Genomic DNA, 20,116 nt, shown 5'->3' on the forward strand with positions numbered 1-20,116 from the left:
GACCTGGGAAGCTCCTGAAAATCTCAAAACCAACACCTTTGTCTTAATTGGATCCCTGTCCACTGGGGTCTGTCTCACAAATGCTGAGAATCTAATCTGTACAGTCCCTGAAGGTATGAACAGTACCTCTCTATGCAGAAGAAATATAACCTTAAAGAGGAATGCAACCCTGTGTTTAACCCCTGGAGTGTTCTATCTGTGTTCTAATTTGTCCTACCGATGCTTAGAGGCCACCTGGGCTCAGATATGTTATTCCGTCTTCCTAACCCTAGATATATCCATATACACTTAAGATCAGCTCCTAACAGCCTTTAGCCCCAAGTCCCGGGCTAAATGGGCAGTCCTGTTACCCATTCTGATAGGAGCAGGAATTGCGACAGGAATAGGAACCAGAATAGGGGGCACAGGTTCATCCATAGGACTATACCATAGACTATCTCAAGAGCTAAATGAATGGGTGGAACAGGTGGCAGATTCTCTGGTAACCTTACAAAGCCAAATAAACTCTTGGCGGCAGTGACCCTCCAAAATAGGCAAGCCCTCGACCTCCTCACTCCAGAAAAAGGAGGGACTTGTATCTCTCTGGGGAAGGAATGTTGCTATTTCCTAAACCAGTCAGGAATAGTTACAACTAAGGTTAAGGAACTCAAGGAACGAATTCAATTTAGACAACAGGAAAGTATCAATGGAAAGGATGGGATCTCACAGATTGGGCATCCTGGCTTCCTGCCCTGGCGGGTCCCCTCATCTCCATAATTTTACTTATATCCATCGGCCCTTGTATACTGAATGCCATGGTACATTTTATTGAAAACACTGTTCCTCGCCAAACGACTGCACATATCTTAGCCTTCTGAGAGTACCAACCCGTAAAACTGAAAGGTGATGCCTACTAAAAGTTTTTTTAAAAGGCATCAAAGGGGGGAATGCTGGAGAAGTGGATAAAGTACACCAAAGATGGCTGATTGAGCTAAAGCAAACTCTGGTCTCTAGCTTAGAGACCCCTCCTCCGGGTTCTTCTTCCTTTGTTTGCTGCATGTGCAAACCACCAACCACCCCCGCACAAATATGGAGGCTGATAACTATAAATTACCCTTCCCGCTCACATTCAGGGCTCAGATCTTTGGAGAAATGGTCTCCTCTGACCCACCGGTGTTAAATAAGTCTCCGATCCACCAAGATTTCCAAGTGCCGCTTGGTTTTTCCGCCAGTGTACCAGCCTGGTTCCCTAACAGACCCAGCCCTGGGAACCCACAGAAGTAGCCCCCTGAGGAAGAAAGGAGACTTGACTCCTGTAAGGAAGGGCAGAAAGTCCTAGAAGCACATGGCCTCCTAGTTTCTGCATCCTGAAGCCCTGACATCTGAGGCCTTGGGGCTCCAGCAAGGACTGCCCAGGCCATGGCTACCAGTTCCTAAGACAGGAAATAATTCACCCAGAGGCGTGCCTTTCATATGCAAACTCACCAACCCAAAGCTCACAGGCCTACCCACTGCCTCCTCTAACCAAGCTGTGCCCTCATGCCCCAGGCAGGTGCCAGACAATGGGAGAGCCCTTCCACCTCACAGCCCACTGAAACACTCAAACTGGCCAACACTCACCTGTCCTGCAGAGATGCACTAAAGGTCTTGCCCACAAGACCTTTAGTGCAGACCCAGGGCTGCAGGTCCTGCAGACCCAGGGCTTCCCCATGCAGTCATGTGCAGCCACGTGCCCCTTCCTCTGGGTAACTGACTGTCACAGCACTCTCTAGCTCTCTTTTTTATGTTTATTTGTTTTTGAGACAGAGGGTGACAGAGAATACCAAGCAGGCTCCACGCTGTCAGCACAGAGCCTGATGTGGGACTCGATGCCACAAATCTTGAGACCATGACCTGAGCCGAAATGAAGAGCAGATGGCTTAACCGACTGAGTCCCCCAGGCGCCCCCAAAAGCTGTCTCTCTGATGGTGGTCATCTCAGCATACCTGAATAATAATAGTAAGACCCCTATATTTTAAAATAGCAAAAAATGACCCACAGCAAGAGGCAGTAGAGGCCACAGCCGGGCTGCAAGCTCAGGATTATGGGTGGATTGTGGGAGGCAGAGGGGGGCACATTATGGGTGGATGTTGGGTGGCCATGGGAGGCGGAAGGGGGGGCACATTATGGGTGGATGCTAGGTGGCCATGTAGATAGCCAATGCTTATGCAGGAAGGAGGTGTGACTAGGCTCCAGAAGGTCCCAGGGCCCAGTTGCAGGAGGCAGCGAAGCCAGAGGCCAGGTTATCTATTTTTCTGGGAACAGCAGCAGGCAACTACTTTCTATGATGAGTGGAAGTTGCAAAAAGCATTCAGGTCTCTGACTTCTGAAGTCAAGACCAGTCATTGATTGTAGGAAAAAAACAAGCCACTGAAAAAAAAGTATCAACCCACGGAGGCAAGTTGAATTCAGTAATAGTGTATGCTGGTAGCTTTGGGAAAGAACTGGAGCTTTTCCCTGAAGGAACACGAGATAAATCTGTGTATATCAGAATCACACGCTGTGAAACAAATAGTAACCGACAAACAACAAAATCTGTGTAACTAACAAGAGAAAACTCATGGGAGTTATGCAGATGGGAACCCAAACCACAGGTGGGGAGGCGAGGTGAGCGAGAAGCCGGGGTGCAGGCCTGCGGTGTGAAGGGGCTCGCGTGGGTACGCGGAATAAGGAGGCTGAAACAGCAGCCAAAGCTCCCGCCACCACCCCCCTCCCCCAGCCCCTGGGAAAAGCATTTCTTGAGCCCATTCCCACTTTGGAGAAATTACTGGAGGTGGTTCCCTCTCTCAGATACTAGGATGCGTTTGCTGTCCCAGAAGAGGGCTGGCCACGGAGGTCGGAGACAGCTTGAGGCTGCAGACAGCCCACAGCAGGAGGAGACGAGGCAGAGCCTTGGAGGGGCTGACCCTGGGCAGCCGGATTCCAGTGCAGGCCTACCACGGATTGGTGGATGCGGAGTTCTGAACGCGAGCCTCCCGTCGCCACCCCCCTCCCACAGTTCCGCTCCCAAGCGAGTCTGAAAAGCTGGCTCTCTCCCAAGACCGCAAACGGAGAGCCAAGGGCGTCGGAAAACCCCGCACAAAGTCACTTAGTTGGCACTGCTGGTGGCCCCCGTGGCTATCGTCGGCCCGCGCCGCCCCCCGGGGTCCCCGGGCGGGGCGAGCGGGGCGACGACAGCGCACAGGTGGGGGACCGCGGAACCCCCTCCCCCTCCCCCGGCCGCCCTTCCAGCGCGCTGGGTGGGCCGGGTGGAAGCGGGGGGTGGGTACAGGGGTGCAGAGGTGCAGGTCGCAGGGGGTTGGGGTGGGAGCGCAGAAGTGCAAACGGTGCCTGGAGGTGTAGGGGTGCTGGGCACAAGGGCCGCGGGGATGGAGAACTGCAGAAGGTGCCGGGACGTGCAGAGGTGGGGGGGGTGGGGAACAGAACTGCAGAAGGTGTCAGGACCTGCAGAGTTGATGGGAGGCGGGGGGGGGGGGGTGTCACAGAACTGCAGCGGGTGCTGGGAGGTGTAGAGGTGGGGGGAGACAGGGGGCGCACAGAACTGCAGATGGTGCGGGGATGTGCAGAGGTGTAGCACAGGGGCGCGGGGACGCAATACTGCAGGCGGTGACGGGATGCGCAGAGGCTGGGGGTGCGGGACCTTCGCCTCAGGGCTCCCTCACGCCCACAGCCGCCTGGGGGGCACCCCTCGGGCACACAGTCAGTCTCAGGAGGCCCCTGAGATGAACAGGAAGAGCCAAGCCTCTGGTATTTACCAGAACAGCCCATCTGGATTGGTTCAAACAATCCTACCCGATTGGCTGAGGCACGTTCTGGAGCTTTCCAAAGCTTCCCTTTCCCAATCGCCTTTGCTGCGCTCTCAGTTTGGTGTCTGAGCTTGGAATCTGTTGTGTTTTGTCCACGTTTGTGCCTTAATGTTTTCACCCCTGTCTTTGGACATCCTCGCGATTTCCTAGCATGCGGGTGACAATGGCAGTGCGGCTGCCCTGGAGGGGAAGAGGGGGAACCTTGGAGAAAACCTCATGGCCTGGGGTGTCCCCAGGGCACGGTCCTGTGGGTGAGGCCTGCTGCCTCCCCAGCCCCCAGCCTCCTCCCTACACCCTTCCATCTGCCCCATCCTCCTTTCCCAACACCCTCGTGCACATCTCTCCAGAGCTCTCCCTTCCCAGATGCAGACCACCTCTCCTGAGAACTCAAAACCTATCAAATACATCAAGTATAGGAAAATCGTTCTCGTAAAATGTCAAGTTTTGTGTTTTCGGACATATGTGCGATCCGTTTTCTAGATCTCCTCTGTTAAAAAGTAAACTGAGGCCTCTTGGGGCGCTTGGGTGGCTCAGTGGGTTAAGCATCTGACTCAGCTCAGGTCATAATCTCACAGCTCATGGGTTCCAGGCCTGCGTGAGGCTCTGTGCTGATGGCTCAGAACCTGGAGCCTGCTTTGGATTCTGTGTGTCTCTCTCTGCCCCTTCCCCGCTCATGCTCTGTCTCTGTCTCTCTCAAAAATAAATAAACATTAAAAAATTTAAAAAAAAAGTAAACTGAGGCCTCTTAAAAATGTTACAAATTTATTTGAGCAAAACTTGATTGAAATCAGGCAGCACACAGTCTCCCAGCAGATAGCAGCGAGTGCCAGGAAGCTGTAGGAAATGAAAGACTTAACCAGGCAGAAGGGTGCAAGAATGAGGAAGTAATTCCAGGCAAGAAAGCAGGTGGCTTATGGCAAGGCCACCTTCCTTTGGGGAAAGGACGGCAGGGGCCTACCAGGCAGATTTTGTCACCAGTGCTGACCAGGGAATCCTGATTGGTCGAAGTTCCCATTTCTGGGAGAGCTAACACTGTCATTGATTTTTTCAGTTTGGTGAGCTGGGGCTTAGAAGTGACTCCATATTTGGGGTCTGGAGTCTTGTTTTAATAATCCCTCCTACATTTTTAAAAAAATGTTTATTTATTTTTGACAGAGAGACAGAATGAGAGAGAGCAAAGCAGGGGAAGGGCAGAGAGAAAAGGAGACAGAATCTGAAGCAGGCTCCAGGCTCTGAGCTGGCAGCATGGAGATCATGCCCTGAGCCCAAATCTGAGGCTTAACCGACCAAGCCACCCAGGCTCCCCCTCCCCTTCACTCTTGATGTTGCAGATTCTGCTACTGAACCAGTAGCTGCCCAGCAAAAACCCCTTGAGCCTCTGGCCACAGTCAGTCTTGATTATCTCTTAACTGAGTAAGGAGGTGTGTGCTGAGGCATTGGAAATCAAGGGGAAGGTTTGTGCCTGGCAGAATGACAGGATTGCCAGCATCGCATCGTGGAGAATCCAACAGACATTGGAGGTTAGATTATCCCCCTCAGCAATGGCCCGAGATTTGTGGCCAGTGGCATTATCCGGTGTTTACAAATGACCAGATGGCAGAGGAGCCTTCCTCAGTTTGGAATATGCACCCAAGTTTCGACACCTGGTGGCTTGGCAGTGGGGTCCGTGGTCAAGAGTACTCAGCAGGGTCCTTTTGCTGAATCTTGCTCTTGCAAGAACGTCAGAGTAAAACAACAGTCTGTAAATGGCAAAAGTTAAAAATGCCCATGGTCAGGGGTGCCTGGGTGGCTCTGTCAGTTGGGCTCCCGGCTTCAGCTCAGGTCATGATCTCGTGGTTCACGAGTTTGAGCCCCACACCAGGCTCTGTGCTGACAGCTTGGAGCCTGGAGCCTGCTTCAGATTCTGTGTCTCCCTCTCTCTCTGCCCCTCCCCAGCTCACACTCTGTCTCTCTCTCCCTCAAAAATAAATAAAAACACTTTAAAAAATGCCCATGCTCAAAGATTTGGTGAGTGTTCTTTTGATAAGGAAGTGTAGATGTTTCTGTGGCATACAATTTAAGGTGCTAGCTGGACAAGGAGAGTATCAACAGATTTCTATGTACTTTGAGCATTTCATGGTGTATTAGTAACATACACCCACACATACAACTTAAGGTTTACCATAACGTGTTTGAAGGTGCTTGCTGCATGATTTGTATACCATAATTGCATATCAAATCAAGCTAACTGGTCTGACGTCTTTCTTTAACAAGGTGAGACACACGTCCTTTGAGATATTCCAGGATCCCTCTGGGAAATGTCAAAGTTATTTTGAGGTCAAAAGGCTCCAGGGGCGCCTGGGTGGCTCAGTTGGTTAAGCCACCGACTTCAGCTCAGGTAATGATCTCACAGTCAATGGATTTGAGCCCCACGTCGGGCTCTGTGCTGACAGCTCAGAGCCTGGAACCTGCTTCGGATCCATGTCTCCCTCCCTCTGTCCCTCCCCTGATCATGCTTTTTTTTAAGTTTAAAGATAATACGGGGAGCCTATGTGGCTCATCAGTTAAGTGTCCGACTTCAGCTCAGGTCATGATCTCACGGTCCATGGATTTGAGCCCCACGTCAGACTCTATCCTGATGGTTCAGAGCCTGGAGCCCACTTCAGATTCTGTGTCTCCCTCTCTCTTTGCCCTTCCCCTGCTTATTCTCTCTCTCTCTCTCTCTCTCTCTCTCTCTCTCTCTCTCTCTCAAAAATAAATAAACATTAAAAAAAATTTAAGGCTCCATTTAGAATTTGATTTGGGGAAAATGTCAGAAGGTTTGGACATTTGATTAAATAGGATCACAGATTATTATGAAATAATACTTACTCATTTACTCGACCAAAGTGGCAATTGAAGATGTTAAAGGCCCGACCCTGTTTAGCTTCCAAGATCAGATGAGATCAAGCGCATTCAGGGTGGTATGGCGTTAAGATGAGAAAACTGGATTTTCTTACATAATCAAAGACCTGCTAAAGACAACATGAAACACAGTAAGGTATTTTAGTAGGACACAAAACCTTTGCTGTCTGTGCAGATTACTTAAATGTTAAAAAAAATCCTGGTTATAATTTCTTATTTTTTTAAGTTTAGTTATTTATTTGAGACAGAGAGAGAATGAGCAGAGGAGGGGAAGAGAGAGAGAGGGATAGAGGATCTGAAGTGGGCTCTGAGCTGTCAGCACAGAGCCCTACATGGGGCTCAAACTCACAAACCATGAGATGGTGACCTGAGCCAAAGTTGGATGCTTTACTGACTGAGCCACACAGGTGCCCCTGAAAATGTGTCTTTGATTTGGTGTCTGACATCTGTCCTCTGTGAGGTTTTTTTTTTTTTTTAATTTTTTAATTTTATTTATTATTATTATTTTTTCTTGAGAGACAGACATGAGCAGGGGAGGGGCAGAGAGAAAGAGGGAGACACAGAATCTGAAGCAGGCTCCAGGATCTGAGCTGTCAGCACAGAGGCCGATGTGGGGCTCAAACCCACAAAAGCAAGATCATGACCTGAGCTGAAGTCAGCCCCTTACCCAAGAGCCACCCAGGTGCCCCTCCAAAATCCTGATCTTTTACGGTATCTGCAAGCATCATGAAATGGATACAGGACATTTGGAGAATGGTAAAGACAGGTGGACTTTGAATCGTTTCTAGAGCTGCATTTCTGCTTTTGCAAAGCAAAATGCCTTATGGGATAAGGACAGTGGCTTTTAATTCCCCCAAAGAATCATATTAGAGCCTGAGTGATATCAAGGCGCTGATGCAGCCATCCAGCCATATTATGCTCAATTTGCTTCGTGATATCAGGGACATTTCCAACTACAATGGAAAGCAAAAGATTCCTATATTCTAGATTTACAGCTGTGTGTCTTTGGAATATTTCAGTACATGCTTCAGCACAAAAGGCTTCAGAATGTTTTCCTTTATCTCTGTGTACAGAGCTTTATTTTAACTTAGGAGAGGAGGCCTAAAAATAAGTTCCTAGCAGGCTCTGAATATCAGCTTCCAGTTTGGCCAACCTGTGATGATAGAGCCATGTTTAAAAAAAAATCCTTTTAGGGGAGCCTGGGTGGCTCAATTAGTTAAGCATCCTATTTCGGCTCAGGTCATGATCATGTAGTTCATGGGTTTGAGCCCCATGTCGGGCTTTGTGCTGACAGCTCAGAGACTGGAGCCTGCTTTGGATTCTGTGTCTCCCTCTCTCTCTGCCCCTCCTCTGCTCATGCTCTGTGTCTCTCTCTCTCAAAAATAAATACACATTAAAAAAATTCAATAAAAAAAAACAAAGATCTAATTTTTAAAAATGTTTTTCTCCTGCCAGTCCGAATTTGGAAAGAAAGGGACAACGTGAGATTTTACCTTCCTCTCTCCATCAGGCACCACAGATGGAGATCTGCTAAGACTTCTCACCCTTTGCCAGCTCCTGCTTTTACTCCCAGGACATCATCTGCAGGTTCTGGAGTGAGCCTGGTGTCCCAGCAGGTCTCATCTTGGTCACCAGAAACTGTAAAGGAGGAAAAACAATTTTCTATCGAGCCTTTATGGTGACTACTTGGCTGAGCCCCCTTTTTCTCTGGGACACCTCTTCATCTAGGTTAAAAGTTCTCCACTGTAGCCACTGTGTCTCAGGATTATCTTTGGACATCCAGATGGCTAATAGACACATGAAAAGATGCTCAACATCACTCATCATCAAGGATATATAAATCAAAACCAGGATGAGATACCTTCTCACACCTATCAGAATGGCCAAAACTAACAACTCAAGAAACAACAGATGTTGGCAAGGGTGTGGAGAAAGGGTAACCTTCTTGCACTGCTGGTGCAAATGCAAACTTGTGCAGCCACTCTGGAAAACAGTATGGAGGTTCCTCAAAAAGTTAAAAATAGACCTACCCTATGACCCAGCAATTACACTACTAGGTATTTACCCAAAGGATAAAAAAATGCTGATTCAAAGGGACACATACACCCCAATGTTTATAGCAGCACTATCAACAATAGCCAAATTATGGAAAGAGCCCAAATGTCTGTCAACTGATGATGGACAAAGAGGATCTCTTTTGCACTGCTAGTGGGAATGCAAACTGGTGCGACCACTCTGGAAAACAGTATGGAGGTTCCTCAAAAAAACTAAAAATAGGACTACCCTATGACCCAGCAATTGCACTACTAGGTATTTATCCAAGGGAAACAGGTGTGCTGTTTCAAAGGGGTACATGCACCCCAATGTTTATAGCAGTGCTATCAACAATAGCCAAATTATGGAAAGAGCCCAAATGTCCATCAACCAATGATGGGTAAAGAGGATGTGGTATATACATGCATTGGAATAGTACTCGGTGATGAAAACAAAATGAAATATTGCCATTTGCAACAACATGAATGGAGCTAGAGTGTATTATGTGCTAAGTGAAATAAGTCAGTCAGAGAAAGAAAATACCATATGATTTAAGTCATATGTGGAATTTAAGAAACAAAGCAAATGAGCAAAGGGAAAATAAGAGAGAGAGAGAGGCAAAACAAGAAACTGACTCTTAACTATAAAGAACACACTGATGGTTACCAGAAGGGAGATGGGTCGGGGGTGTATTAAATGGGAGATAGGGATGAAGGAGTACACCTGTTGTGATGAGCACTGGGAGTTGTTGAATCAATTCTACACTTGCAACTCATATTATACTGTATGTTAACTAACTGGAATTAAAATTAAAAATTAAAAGGAAAAAGATTATCTCTGGTAATGTTAAACTGCTTGTTCAGCCTTTAAACAAAATCTGATTTACCTGAGGCCTCACATAGGACCCAATCCAACCCCAGACCTAGCCCAGTTTCTAAGTCGGACCCAGTCTGACTTCAGCCGATTTCCAGTCTGGAAAGAGACATGCTCTGATAAAGTCTGAAAGCTCATAACACAGGAGGACAAGGACCAACCAGGACTTACCCATGACCACTGGAGGCGGCAAGACAGCCATGGGCTCAGAGGGGCTCAGCAGGTGCCTGTGCCTGGTTCCCGGTTGCTCTGGGACTGACAGGGGTTTCCCTGAGGTCCCACTTCTGATACCAGCACTGCTGAAAAAGAAACTGAGGTATATTGAAAATTGTGAGAGTGTATTTCAGCAAAGACTGATTTGAATCAGGCAGCACCCAGTCTTGCAGATAAGAAGGTGTTCGGAGGAGCTGAAAATGAAAGACTTCTATAGGCAGAAAGGGGGGAAGCAAGGAAGTCATACGGGGCCAAAGGTGGGTGATTATTGCAAGGTCACTTTCCTTTAGGGAGGGGACAGCAGGGGCCTATCAGTCAGATTAGTGGGACAGGGTGATTCCTGATTGTTTCATTTTAAGTTTATTTATTTATTTTGAGAGAGAGAGATTGAGAGAGAGAGAGAGAGAGAGAGAAAGAGAGAGCAGAGAATCCTGAGCAGGCTCCTCGCTGTCAGTGCAGAGCCCAACACGGGGCTCGAACCCACAAATTGTGAGATCATGACATGAGCCAAAGTTGGACACTTAACCTACATTTTTACCAGGTGCCCCAACATTTTTACTTTTTTTTTTTTTTTTTTAGTTTATTTTTGAGAGAGAGTGTGAGCAGGGGCTGAGCAGAGAGAGAGGGATACAGGGGATATGAGCCAGGCTCCATGCTGTCAGCACTGAGCCCGCATCGGGGTTTGAATTCAGGAACCGGTTGAGATCACGACCTGAGCCAAAGTCAGACACTCAACCCATGGAGCCACCCAGGCTCCCCACACGATTTTTGCATATCTGTATGTACACAGGAAGTAAGAGAAATATACTATATACGCATGAGGACGGGAGCTCACTCTCGTGGAGGAACAAGTAACCAGAAAGGCCTGTGTGGCCTCCAGAGCATTTTGTCCCCTGACCCCAGCCCCTGGGGGCACCCGAAACCTGTCCTACGTGGGGAATGGGTAGCTGTGCAGCTCAGGGGCTGAGGGGCCAGCACATCTGGCCTTTGTGTCTGCATGTCTGTGTGCGCACTGAGATGGCAATGATCCATCCCACAAGCTGCTCACCCAACACCAGATTCAGTTCCCTGACCCGCCCCCCACCTCCCCTCCACCGTGGTCTCCAGCCTTTCATTCCCACCTGGAGCTGGGATTTGACTGAAGACCCCCTCTCTCCTGCCTGCTGAAACAACATGGAAATGAGCACAGGAAGAAAAGGACGGGCCCAGCCTGGGAAGCAACCCCAAAACCTTGCATGGGTGCGGGGTTAGCACCTGTCTCCTCCAGGGTCTTGTACGCAAGGGCGGCCACAGGAGCCCCAGCACCCCCGCCACAGCCTTTGTCTCAGGTGCACGCTGGAGGCTGTCTCCAGGACAAAGGCCAGCCAAGCTGCCTTCCTTCTTTGCTTTGTGAACCTGCAAAGCCTGCAAGGAGGTTTACCTCTTCTCTGCAGAGCTCCAGTGTGCGTGCACTGTCACTGCAGGCACCCACCTACCTGCAGCTCCCAGCCCCAACCATTATGGTCTGGCACCCTTCCTGCATCTGCAGGGTGCTGCCTCCCCGCAGAGCCCTCCCCCCACCCCACACCCCTGCAGGATCCATAAGCAGTGAGTGCTGCTGTAGCTGTTGGTGGCGGGGGGCTTGCAACATTTCATCTACAGCAATGCTCATTGGTGGGAATGTGTAAGACACCAGGCTGGGGTGGGGCAAAAACACTGCACAGCATCTTTATCCCAGCAGAGAAAAAGGATGGTGTCCGTGGTGGGCACAGGAATTCAGGATGATGAAATGGGCTCCTTTCACTGGCTCCATCATTTGTTCCACATAGTTAAGGAATTGCTACCAGCACCAGGTACTGTGCACTGAAACCATTAAGAAAAAAAAAAAGTTTTTATTTTTTATTTTTTTATCATCCGACCCCCTTTTCAAATTATTCTTCTAGAGGCACCTGGGTGGCTCAGTTGGATAAGCATCCAACTCTTGATGTTAGTTTAGGTTGTGATCTCATGGTTGGTGAGATTGAGCCCTGCATCAGACTGTGCTCTGGGTGTGGGGTCAGCTTGGGATTCTCTCTCTCTCCCTCTGACCCTCCCATGCTCCCAAGTGCTCACTCCCTCTCTCAAAAAAAAGACAGGTCCAGGGCGCCTGGGTGGCTCAGTCGGTTGAGTGTCCAACTTCGGCCCAAGTCATGATCTTACAGTTTGTGGGCTCGAGCCCCGCGTCGGGCTCTGTGCTGACAGCTCAGAGCCTAGAGTCCACTTCAGATTCTGTGTCTCATTCCCTCTCTGCCCCTCCCCCACTTGTGCTCTGTCTCTCTGTCTCTCAAAAATAAATCAAATGTAAAAAAAAAACAAAAAACAAAAAACAGGTCCTCCCCCCAAAAAAGACCCTAACTGCCATCAATCCCCTCCTGGGGTTTCATCACAGGAGGGAAGAAAGAAGTCAACGCCACAACCAGACAAACATTGCCACAGACTATCACACCTGCTATCTATTCTCCAAAGGGCCCACTCATCTTTCCTAAACACCATTCACTGTCCCCCTCAGAGGCCCACAGCCCCCTCCCCTGCTCCAATTCAGATGGTATATAAGCTCTCAAGGGGCGTCTGGGTGGCTCAGTCGGTTGAGTGTCCAGCTTCAGCTCAGGTCATGATCTCACAGTTTGTGGATTTGAGCCCCACATTGGGTTCTGTGCTGAACACTTGCTCAGAGCCTGGAGTCTGTTTCGGATTCTGTGTCTCCCTTTTGCTCTCTGCCCCTCCTCTGCTCGTGTGTGCGTGCTCTCTCTAAGATAATAAACATTCAAAAAAAAAGATGGTATATAAGCTCTCCAATCTCACCGCTTTGGGAGATAGTCACCCTTTTCCCCTGGGAGTCCCCCATGCATGTAATAATAAAAATTAATAAATTCATACACATTTTCTCCTGTCAATCTGCCTGTTGTTGGTTCACTTCCCAGAACCAGCTATCAAAGCCAGGAGGGTGGAGTGAAAGCATTTCCTCCCCAACATTATAAATGTGTTAGAGCTTCAATATCCACCGGAAGTGAGCCTCACTGAGACAGAAAGACCTTCTCCAAACAGTGAGTTTCAAGACTATGTCAGAAAAGTCTGTGCTCACGAAATCTGCAGGCAAAAGGAAAGAGATTCTTGCTTGGAGTGCACCTCGTGTGCAAGATCGGGCTTCTGACGTCTCCCACTGGTGCTGGGAAGCAAGACTAATCATTTTTATACTCATTAACTCCCACAGAAAAAAAATAATGATGGCTACAAAAGTGGTTTGGGGTAATGATCCAGAAACAAGCCTTTTTTTCTATTTCCTTAAGGCACCTTGTATTCAAAGGCTTTATTCTTTTAATGGAGTCAGCGATTGTAGAATTCAGTACAATTTCATCTACAATACTTTCATCTTTCCAGGAGAGACCAGTTATAAGATTTTGGACTTTTGTTTGTCAGAAACTGAAACACAGAGTGATGCATTGGTGTTTTACTATTTTTCTTCTACACACCACATCATAAGTAGTGTTCCTTCTTCAAAATTGAGTGCAATTCACTATCCAAATATTTAAAATTTCTTGGCACCAATCAGCCTGATTTTCAGGGTCAGCTCCTGCCTCCCACGTGTTTAACTCGAGACATATTTTCTTCAGCCTTTTGCTACCCATCCATAAAATGGAGTTGATAATAGTGCATACCAGGAAAGGGTCTTATCAGCACTAATGTGAATTATGTATTAAATAGTTACCTAGATGATAATGAGCTCTATAGAAATGTTCGTTAAATCAACTCCATTTTTTAAGGTAAATAGATAAAATGGTCAATGCTGAGTATATCCAAAGCACCTCAAGGCACCCACAATCTCAAGAGGCCCATGGATCTCACAGGACATGTGTGAACACACAAGACATGTTTGTACAGACGTATTTGCACATAGAGGGCATTTGTGTGGGTATCTTGAAAGCATCTTGCTGACTGTTCTGAAGCTGTGATCCATTTTGTCTGTTGGGGGCACCGTTAAGTTTCCTGGCCTCTGGATAATGCTCTGGATGGTTACAGTGGCCAGGTAAGTGACACCCAGACCAGACCTTAGACCTTCTCAAAGTGTGATATGCATCTGAGTCTGTTTAAAATACATCTGGTGCACCTGGGTGGCTCAGTTGGTTAAGTGTCCAACTCTTTTTTTTTAATGTTTATTTATTTTGGGGAGACAGAGCATGAGTGGGGGAGGGATAGAGAGAGAGGGAAACACAGAATCCAAAGCAGGCTCCAGGCTCTGACCTGTCAGCACAGAGCCCAGTGCAGGGCTCAAACCCACAAACTGTGAGATCATGACTGGAGCCAAAGTCAGACACTTGACTGACTGAGCCAGTCAGGTACCCAAAAGTCCAATTTTTGACTTGAGCTCAGGTCATGCTCTCACCGTTCTTGAGATTGAACCCCACATCGGGCTCTGTGCTGACAGTGTGGAGCCTGCTTGGGAGTCTGTCTCCCTCTTCTCTCTGCCCCTTCCCCACTTGCTCTCTCCTTCTCTCTCTCTCTCTCTCTCTCTCTCTCTCAAAATAAATAAAAATAAACTTAAAAAAAAAAAGAAAAAGTGGGGCCTGGGTGGCTCAGTCGGTTGAGCATCCGACTTCGGCTCAGGTCATGATCTTGCAGTTTGTGAGTTCGAGCCCCGCGTCGGGCTCTGTGCTGACAGCTCAGAGCCTGGAGCCTGTTTCCCATTCTGTGTCTCCCTCTCTCTCTGCCCCTCCCCCGTTCATGCTTTGTCTGTCTCTCTCTGTCAAAAATAAACATTAAAAATTTTAAAAAAAGAAAAAAATACAACTTTTGAGTCAATACCTTTGAAATGGGGCCCAGGATTCTGCATTTCTATTTTTTCTTATGTTTATTTATTTATTTTGAGAGAGAGAGAGAGAGAGAGAGAGAGAGAGAGAGAGAGAGACTGCACAGGGTAGGAGCAAAGATTGGAAGAGAATCCCAAGCAGGTTCCATGCTCAATGTGACCCAACACAGGTCTCAATCTCAAGACCATGAAATCATGACCTGAGCCCAAATCAAGAGTCGGACTCTCAACCCACTGAGCCACCCAGGCACCCCAAGAGTCTGCATTTCTGAGCTTCCCAGGTGTGATGCTCAAGTAAGTAAATTCTTAACACCTTATATTTCCATCTTGGCATTTAACATATAGGAGACCTTAACTCATATCTATAGGAGTTAATTTAATGGGGGAGGCAACTCAGGGACTGATAACTTCTGGTGAAAACAAGACAACATATCCAAAATGGAGTGCCTCATGCTAAGTGCTATGTCACGGAACCAAGACTGAATTTATTGCAAGCGTCAGCTGTCCCAGAAGTGGAGCATTAAGCTCCAGTGAATCAGGAATCCCCTGATTGTGGGAGGCCGGGCCCCGGTGCCAGGCTGAGACCAGGTCGAGCAATGGTTCCCTGCTGACTCAGCCAACCCAGTGGTTCCCCCTCCTATTCCCCCATTTTCAAGGGCATACGAAAGCCTTGTCAAGGCTGAGAAAGTTAATTCCTGAAGCCTGTGGTCTGTGGGTGTTGGCAGTAATGTTACCTCCCCTTTATCTACCCCGAGTCAAATAGAAACAAACATGGGAACTGTGTTTTGCTAGCAATCTTATCAACAAGGTCTTGCTGTGACCCGTTTAGAAAATTCACAAGGAACACAGAACTAAATGTTTTGGTTGGCAGCGATTATGTGAAACCTGTTTATTCTTCGAATGGCCTGACCCTTATGAGTCTTGATATAAAAGATTGTGTACAGCAACAATAAAGCCTTCACTTGGGCCATCAGCCCGGGGGACCGTCCTGTTCCCAAACTGTCTTCTCTTCTCTCTTTTTTTCCTTACATTCCCCTACCCTCAGGACGCTGATCTCGGTGTTTGTTGCGCCAGTCACAACACTGATCAGCACTAGTGAGGTAATCAGTCTGATAGGCCTCTTCCATTCTCTAAAAGAAAGTGACCTTGCAATAATGCAATTTTTCCTTTCCTGTGACTTTTTGTTCCCTCTCTGTTCTGCCGATACAAGTCTTTCATTTTGTACCACTCCATGGAAATCTTCTCTATCTGTTAAATTGGATGTTGCCTGATTCTAAGCAACTTTTGTTCAATAGATTCTTAATATTTTTGGTAGGCCTCAGTTTAGCCTTTAACAATTCTATAAGCCTGTGTTCTGATGCGTTCACAGACAAGATGAGACCCTAGATACGGAGTACTTAGCACGCAGCGATCACTTCAAAAGAAATTAGTCAGCATTGAAATCAAAGGACTGTTTCCCCAGAAGCCCCTTCATCAGTCCTTCCACTTGCAAGTCTGCCCTGTTGCTACACCTCCAATGTGAGTGCCTTCACAGATTTTCAGTGTTCAGCCGTTTGGATTTACGCCTGAATTCTGACATTAGCCTTTTGTTGGGGGAATGATGGGAAATAAATAGTTAAGTTATTCCCATTCCCCTTTGCTGAATAAGCATCAGCTTGTCCTCCCTAGCTTTGGGCCTCAGAAACGTGTTTACTCCTTGCCCGGAGAAGATGGAGATGCAGCGTTAAACCGACTTTTATTTCCTTATTTATTATTATTGTTGTTATTGTTTATGTTTATTTTTATTATTATTATTATTTACCCCATCCAGAACCGGTGACCACACAAAGGCCCGTCCTCTCCCGGTTTGAACAAAGATGCTCAACCTGACTCCCAGCACGAGGCACCTGCGTCTTCGGATTGGTGGGATTGCCATCCAATAGGAAAGAAGAGCAAGCATCTGCTATTTACATAAACTCCTAGCGGTCCCAGAGGCTCACAGCCTGCCGTCCAATCAGATTCCCGCGACTTGGAGGCTTCATTTGAATATGGACACAATAAATAGCGCTGCCTGCGTTCGGCGCACTCATCTCGGTTCCTGCGACCGCACCGCCCGGGTTCCGGTGCCCGGTCCGCGGCCCCCTGCCCCTTCGCCCGCACACTCGCACCCCAGCTACCTCCACTCTAGCCGCCTCCTGGCGTTCCTGCGTACCCCGCCAGCCCGGAGCCCGCGTCCCTGCGACGCCCCCGCCGCCCCCACCCGGGCATCTGCGCCCCCCTTGGAGCCCCTGTGCCCGCGCTGCCTGAGCCCGGAGTCCCCACCGCCGCGTTGCCCCACCCCCACCCCGGCGCTGCCCGGCCAAGCCGGATCCTTCCCACTCCGCCCAAGAAGGGCTCCAAGAAGGCCGTCACCAAAGCGCAGAAGAAAGAGCGGCCGCAAGGAGAGCTACTCCATCTACGTGTACAAGGTGCTGAAGCAGGTGCACCCCAACACCGGCATCTCGTCTAAGATCATGGGCATCATGAACTCGTTTGTCAACGACATCTTCGAGCACATCGCCAGCGAGGCCCCTGCCTCGACCATCACGTCCTGCGAGGTGCAGACGGCCGTGCGCCTGCTGCTGCCGGGCGAACTGGCCAAGCACGCTGTGTCTGAGGGCACCAAGGCCGTCACCAAGTACACCAGCTCCAAGTGAGGCGCGCCGGGCGCCCTGGAACCCAAAGGCTATTTTCAGAGCCACCTCTGTGCTCAGAAAGGAGACTGCCAGACGCTCTGGTTGTGATGTGCTGCTCCGGCAGGGTTCTGGGGGGCGCTGCAATGCGCCACGGAAAGCGAGACTGGACCTTCAAAGGCGCAGACCCGCAAAGGCGCGTTGAGTCAGCATCTACCCAGCCAGCAACCAGAGAGGGCACGGCCTTAGCTTTAGGCAGAGACCCGGTCACCTCCAGGAAGGCCTCAGGCCAACCTCCCTACTAGCACACCGTGTCTCTTAATGGATTAGGTCTGCGTGCGCTGGACGGATGTGGGGTTCGATGAGGCCCTGGGTGTTGGGCTCAGTCTTGGCGGTGACACTTGGGCTGGTCCTTCCCTCCTTTGCCTGTTGTCAAATACACGAAAGTAGTGTTCAGTTTAAGCAGCTTTTTGTGGGCACCACAGTTCCTGTTTGAAAAATCAGAACAGCGGGTGCACAGGTAGTGGCCTCCATCATCATACTCTGTTAAAATCATTCATATTAGGAGATTGGTTTATCGATTTTTTTTAATTTTTAATGTTTACTTTTGAGAGAGAGAGAGCGTGAGCAGAGGAGGGGCAGAGAGAGAGAGGGAGACACAGAATCTGAAGCAGGATCCAGGCTCTGAGTCCCAGGCCACTCAGGGCTCCAACCCACAAGAACCATGAGATCATAACCTAGGCCAAAGTCTAGGCCCAACGGACTGAGCCACTCAGGTGCCCCTATTTTGGTTGTTTGTTTTTTGTCTGTTTTTGGTATATACTTTTAACGAAAGCCTTGTAAATGGTGATAGAGCCTTTTTGACAAAACGAATGGAGCACTTTAAACACATACACACAAGTAAACCATATGCAAGGTGGATTTAATTTGCCCACTTTATTTATAATGAAGCAGCATGCTTGACTGTGGCCCAGGCTTCTCTCGCTCTAAAAAAATACCCCAGACTACAAAAACCACCACAAGAGCATCCCAGTCTGAAAGCAAAACACTTCCCAGGATTTGGATTTCCAGTTCAGTCCCAAGAGGTGGGCAGAGGCCTTCTGATTCCTGGCCCCTAGGGGTGTCCATCTCTGGTGATGTCACGCTTTCATCAAATCTTAGCCTCCTACACTAAATTCTTTGTTTTGCGTTTGTACTTTTTTTATTAAAGAGATAGCCCTTCCCTCTCCATCTTTGGTTTACTCCATAGTAATTAGCAAATTGGACTTAAAATTTTTGGCTGAGATGTGGGGAGGAGAGAGTCTCTTCAATGCATTTTATTTTTAAAGTTTATTTTTATTTATCTTGAGAGGGAGATAGAGAGTAAGCAGGGGAGGGGCAGAGAGAGAGAGAGGGAGACAGAATCCTAAGCAGGCTCCACGCTGCCAGCATAGAGCCCAATGTGGGGCTCAAACTCACCGTGAGATCATGACCAAAGTCGAGAGTCAGAGGCTTAACCAACTCAGCCACCCAGGTATTTGACCCTCTCAAATACATCTCAGATGGGATACCTGCAAAAATCCCTCCAGTGCTTTCCAGAGCCTTACTCTTTGGCCTGTACTTTTGGTATTTCAGGCCTAGAGAAGTCTTCCATTGTGTTGATTCCTTACTCTGTGAGTCTAAGCATTTTTAAATACTCAGTGAACCCCTTCCTTCAGCCTCCAACTTAATGCAAATAACATTTCTCTTTGTTGTAGTAGTATTATTGACTGGGCTCTGTATTCAGATTCTCTCCATTTTCTTCATTATAAATTCTCAAGGGCAGGAACTCTGTTGCTCTGCATCGTCCTTAATAGATTCTCACTCCCGTGGTAGGAGAGGGCCCAACCAGGCCCATTCTTCCCCTGGGGCTGCCTCAGCATCCTCCACACTGTTCAGCAAATAGAGACAGCCTCCTCCCTTCCTCCTCCTCCTCCTTCTCCTCCTTCTTTTACTTCACACTAATTCTGTGTGTCTGAGGAATGAAGGGACTGAGAAATCAATCGACATTTTACATTACCCACAACAAAACATTTTCATGCAACTGTATTTGGGAATTATGTTTATTCTGCTTCTTGATTTTATTTTAGGGACTAAATAAACTGTGTTGTTTCTCACTGCTAGCACAGTCCCACACTACTGGAGACAAGTTGCATTTTATTAAACCTAGGTCTGACGCTTATTATTTTTTTTTTAATTTTTTTTTCAACGTTTATTTATTTTTGGGACAGAGAGAGACAGAGCATGAACAGGGGAGGGGCAGAGAGAGGGAGACACAGAATCGGAAACAGGCTCCAGGCTCTGAGCCATCAGCCCAGAGCCCGACGCGGGGCTCAAACTCACGGACCGCGAGATCGTGACCTGGCTGAAGTCGGACGCTTAACCGACTGCGCCACCCAGGCGCCCTGTGACGCTTATTATTAAAGCAGAGAATGACCTGGATCTGGGACACTAGTTTCCTGTTACCAGAAGTGCTCATTAAGATCGTGATGCCTAATCTCCTTCCTTCCATAGGTAGAGGAGGGCTCAGACCCAATCAGGAGGCCCCTGTTTCATAGTGTAGGACTGGATTCTGTAGTTTCCAAGAAGAATCAGACAGCTCTTGAGAAGATTAAAGGTGTTGATTTTGACGTAGATTACTGTTTTCAAATCTGGGGATCATAACTAGCAGGGAAAGAATTGAGTAAAATAACTGTGGCAAAACTTCCGTATCTATGAGTTGTGTTGTGTTGTTTTTGTAAATATTTCAGTGTGTATCTATGGATACACACTAATAATGGAAATGAAATGATGCACAC

General features: G+C 48.2%; 1 protein-coding gene across 1 annotated transcript; it reads left to right on the plus strand.

The window, feature by feature from the left end:
- The first annotated feature begins 16,223 nt into the window (after positions 1 to 16,223).
- LOC123600953 (histone H2B type 3-B-like) lies at positions 16,224 to 17,762 on the plus strand. The gene has a single exon (XM_045483494.1). The coding sequence runs from the start codon at positions 16,677 to 16,679 to the stop codon at positions 17,322 to 17,324; it is 648 nt and encodes a 215-aa protein (XP_045339450.1). The 5' UTR covers positions 16,224 to 16,676; the 3' UTR covers positions 17,325 to 17,762.
- The last annotated feature ends 2,354 nt before the right edge of the window (positions 17,763 to 20,116 follow it).

The sequence above is a fragment of the Leopardus geoffroyi genome, chromosome A1 (genome assembly GCF_018350155.1).
Source record: "Leopardus geoffroyi isolate Oge1 chromosome A1, O.geoffroyi_Oge1_pat1.0, whole genome shotgun sequence".
Lineage (NCBI taxonomy): Eukaryota > Metazoa > Chordata > Mammalia > Carnivora > Felidae > Leopardus > Leopardus geoffroyi.

Excerpts from the sequence above, each read along its gene's own strand:
- LOC123600953 (XM_045483494.1), top strand. The coding sequence starts at position 16,677 with ATGGACACAATAAATAGCGCTGCCTGCGTTCGGCGCACTCATCTCGGT.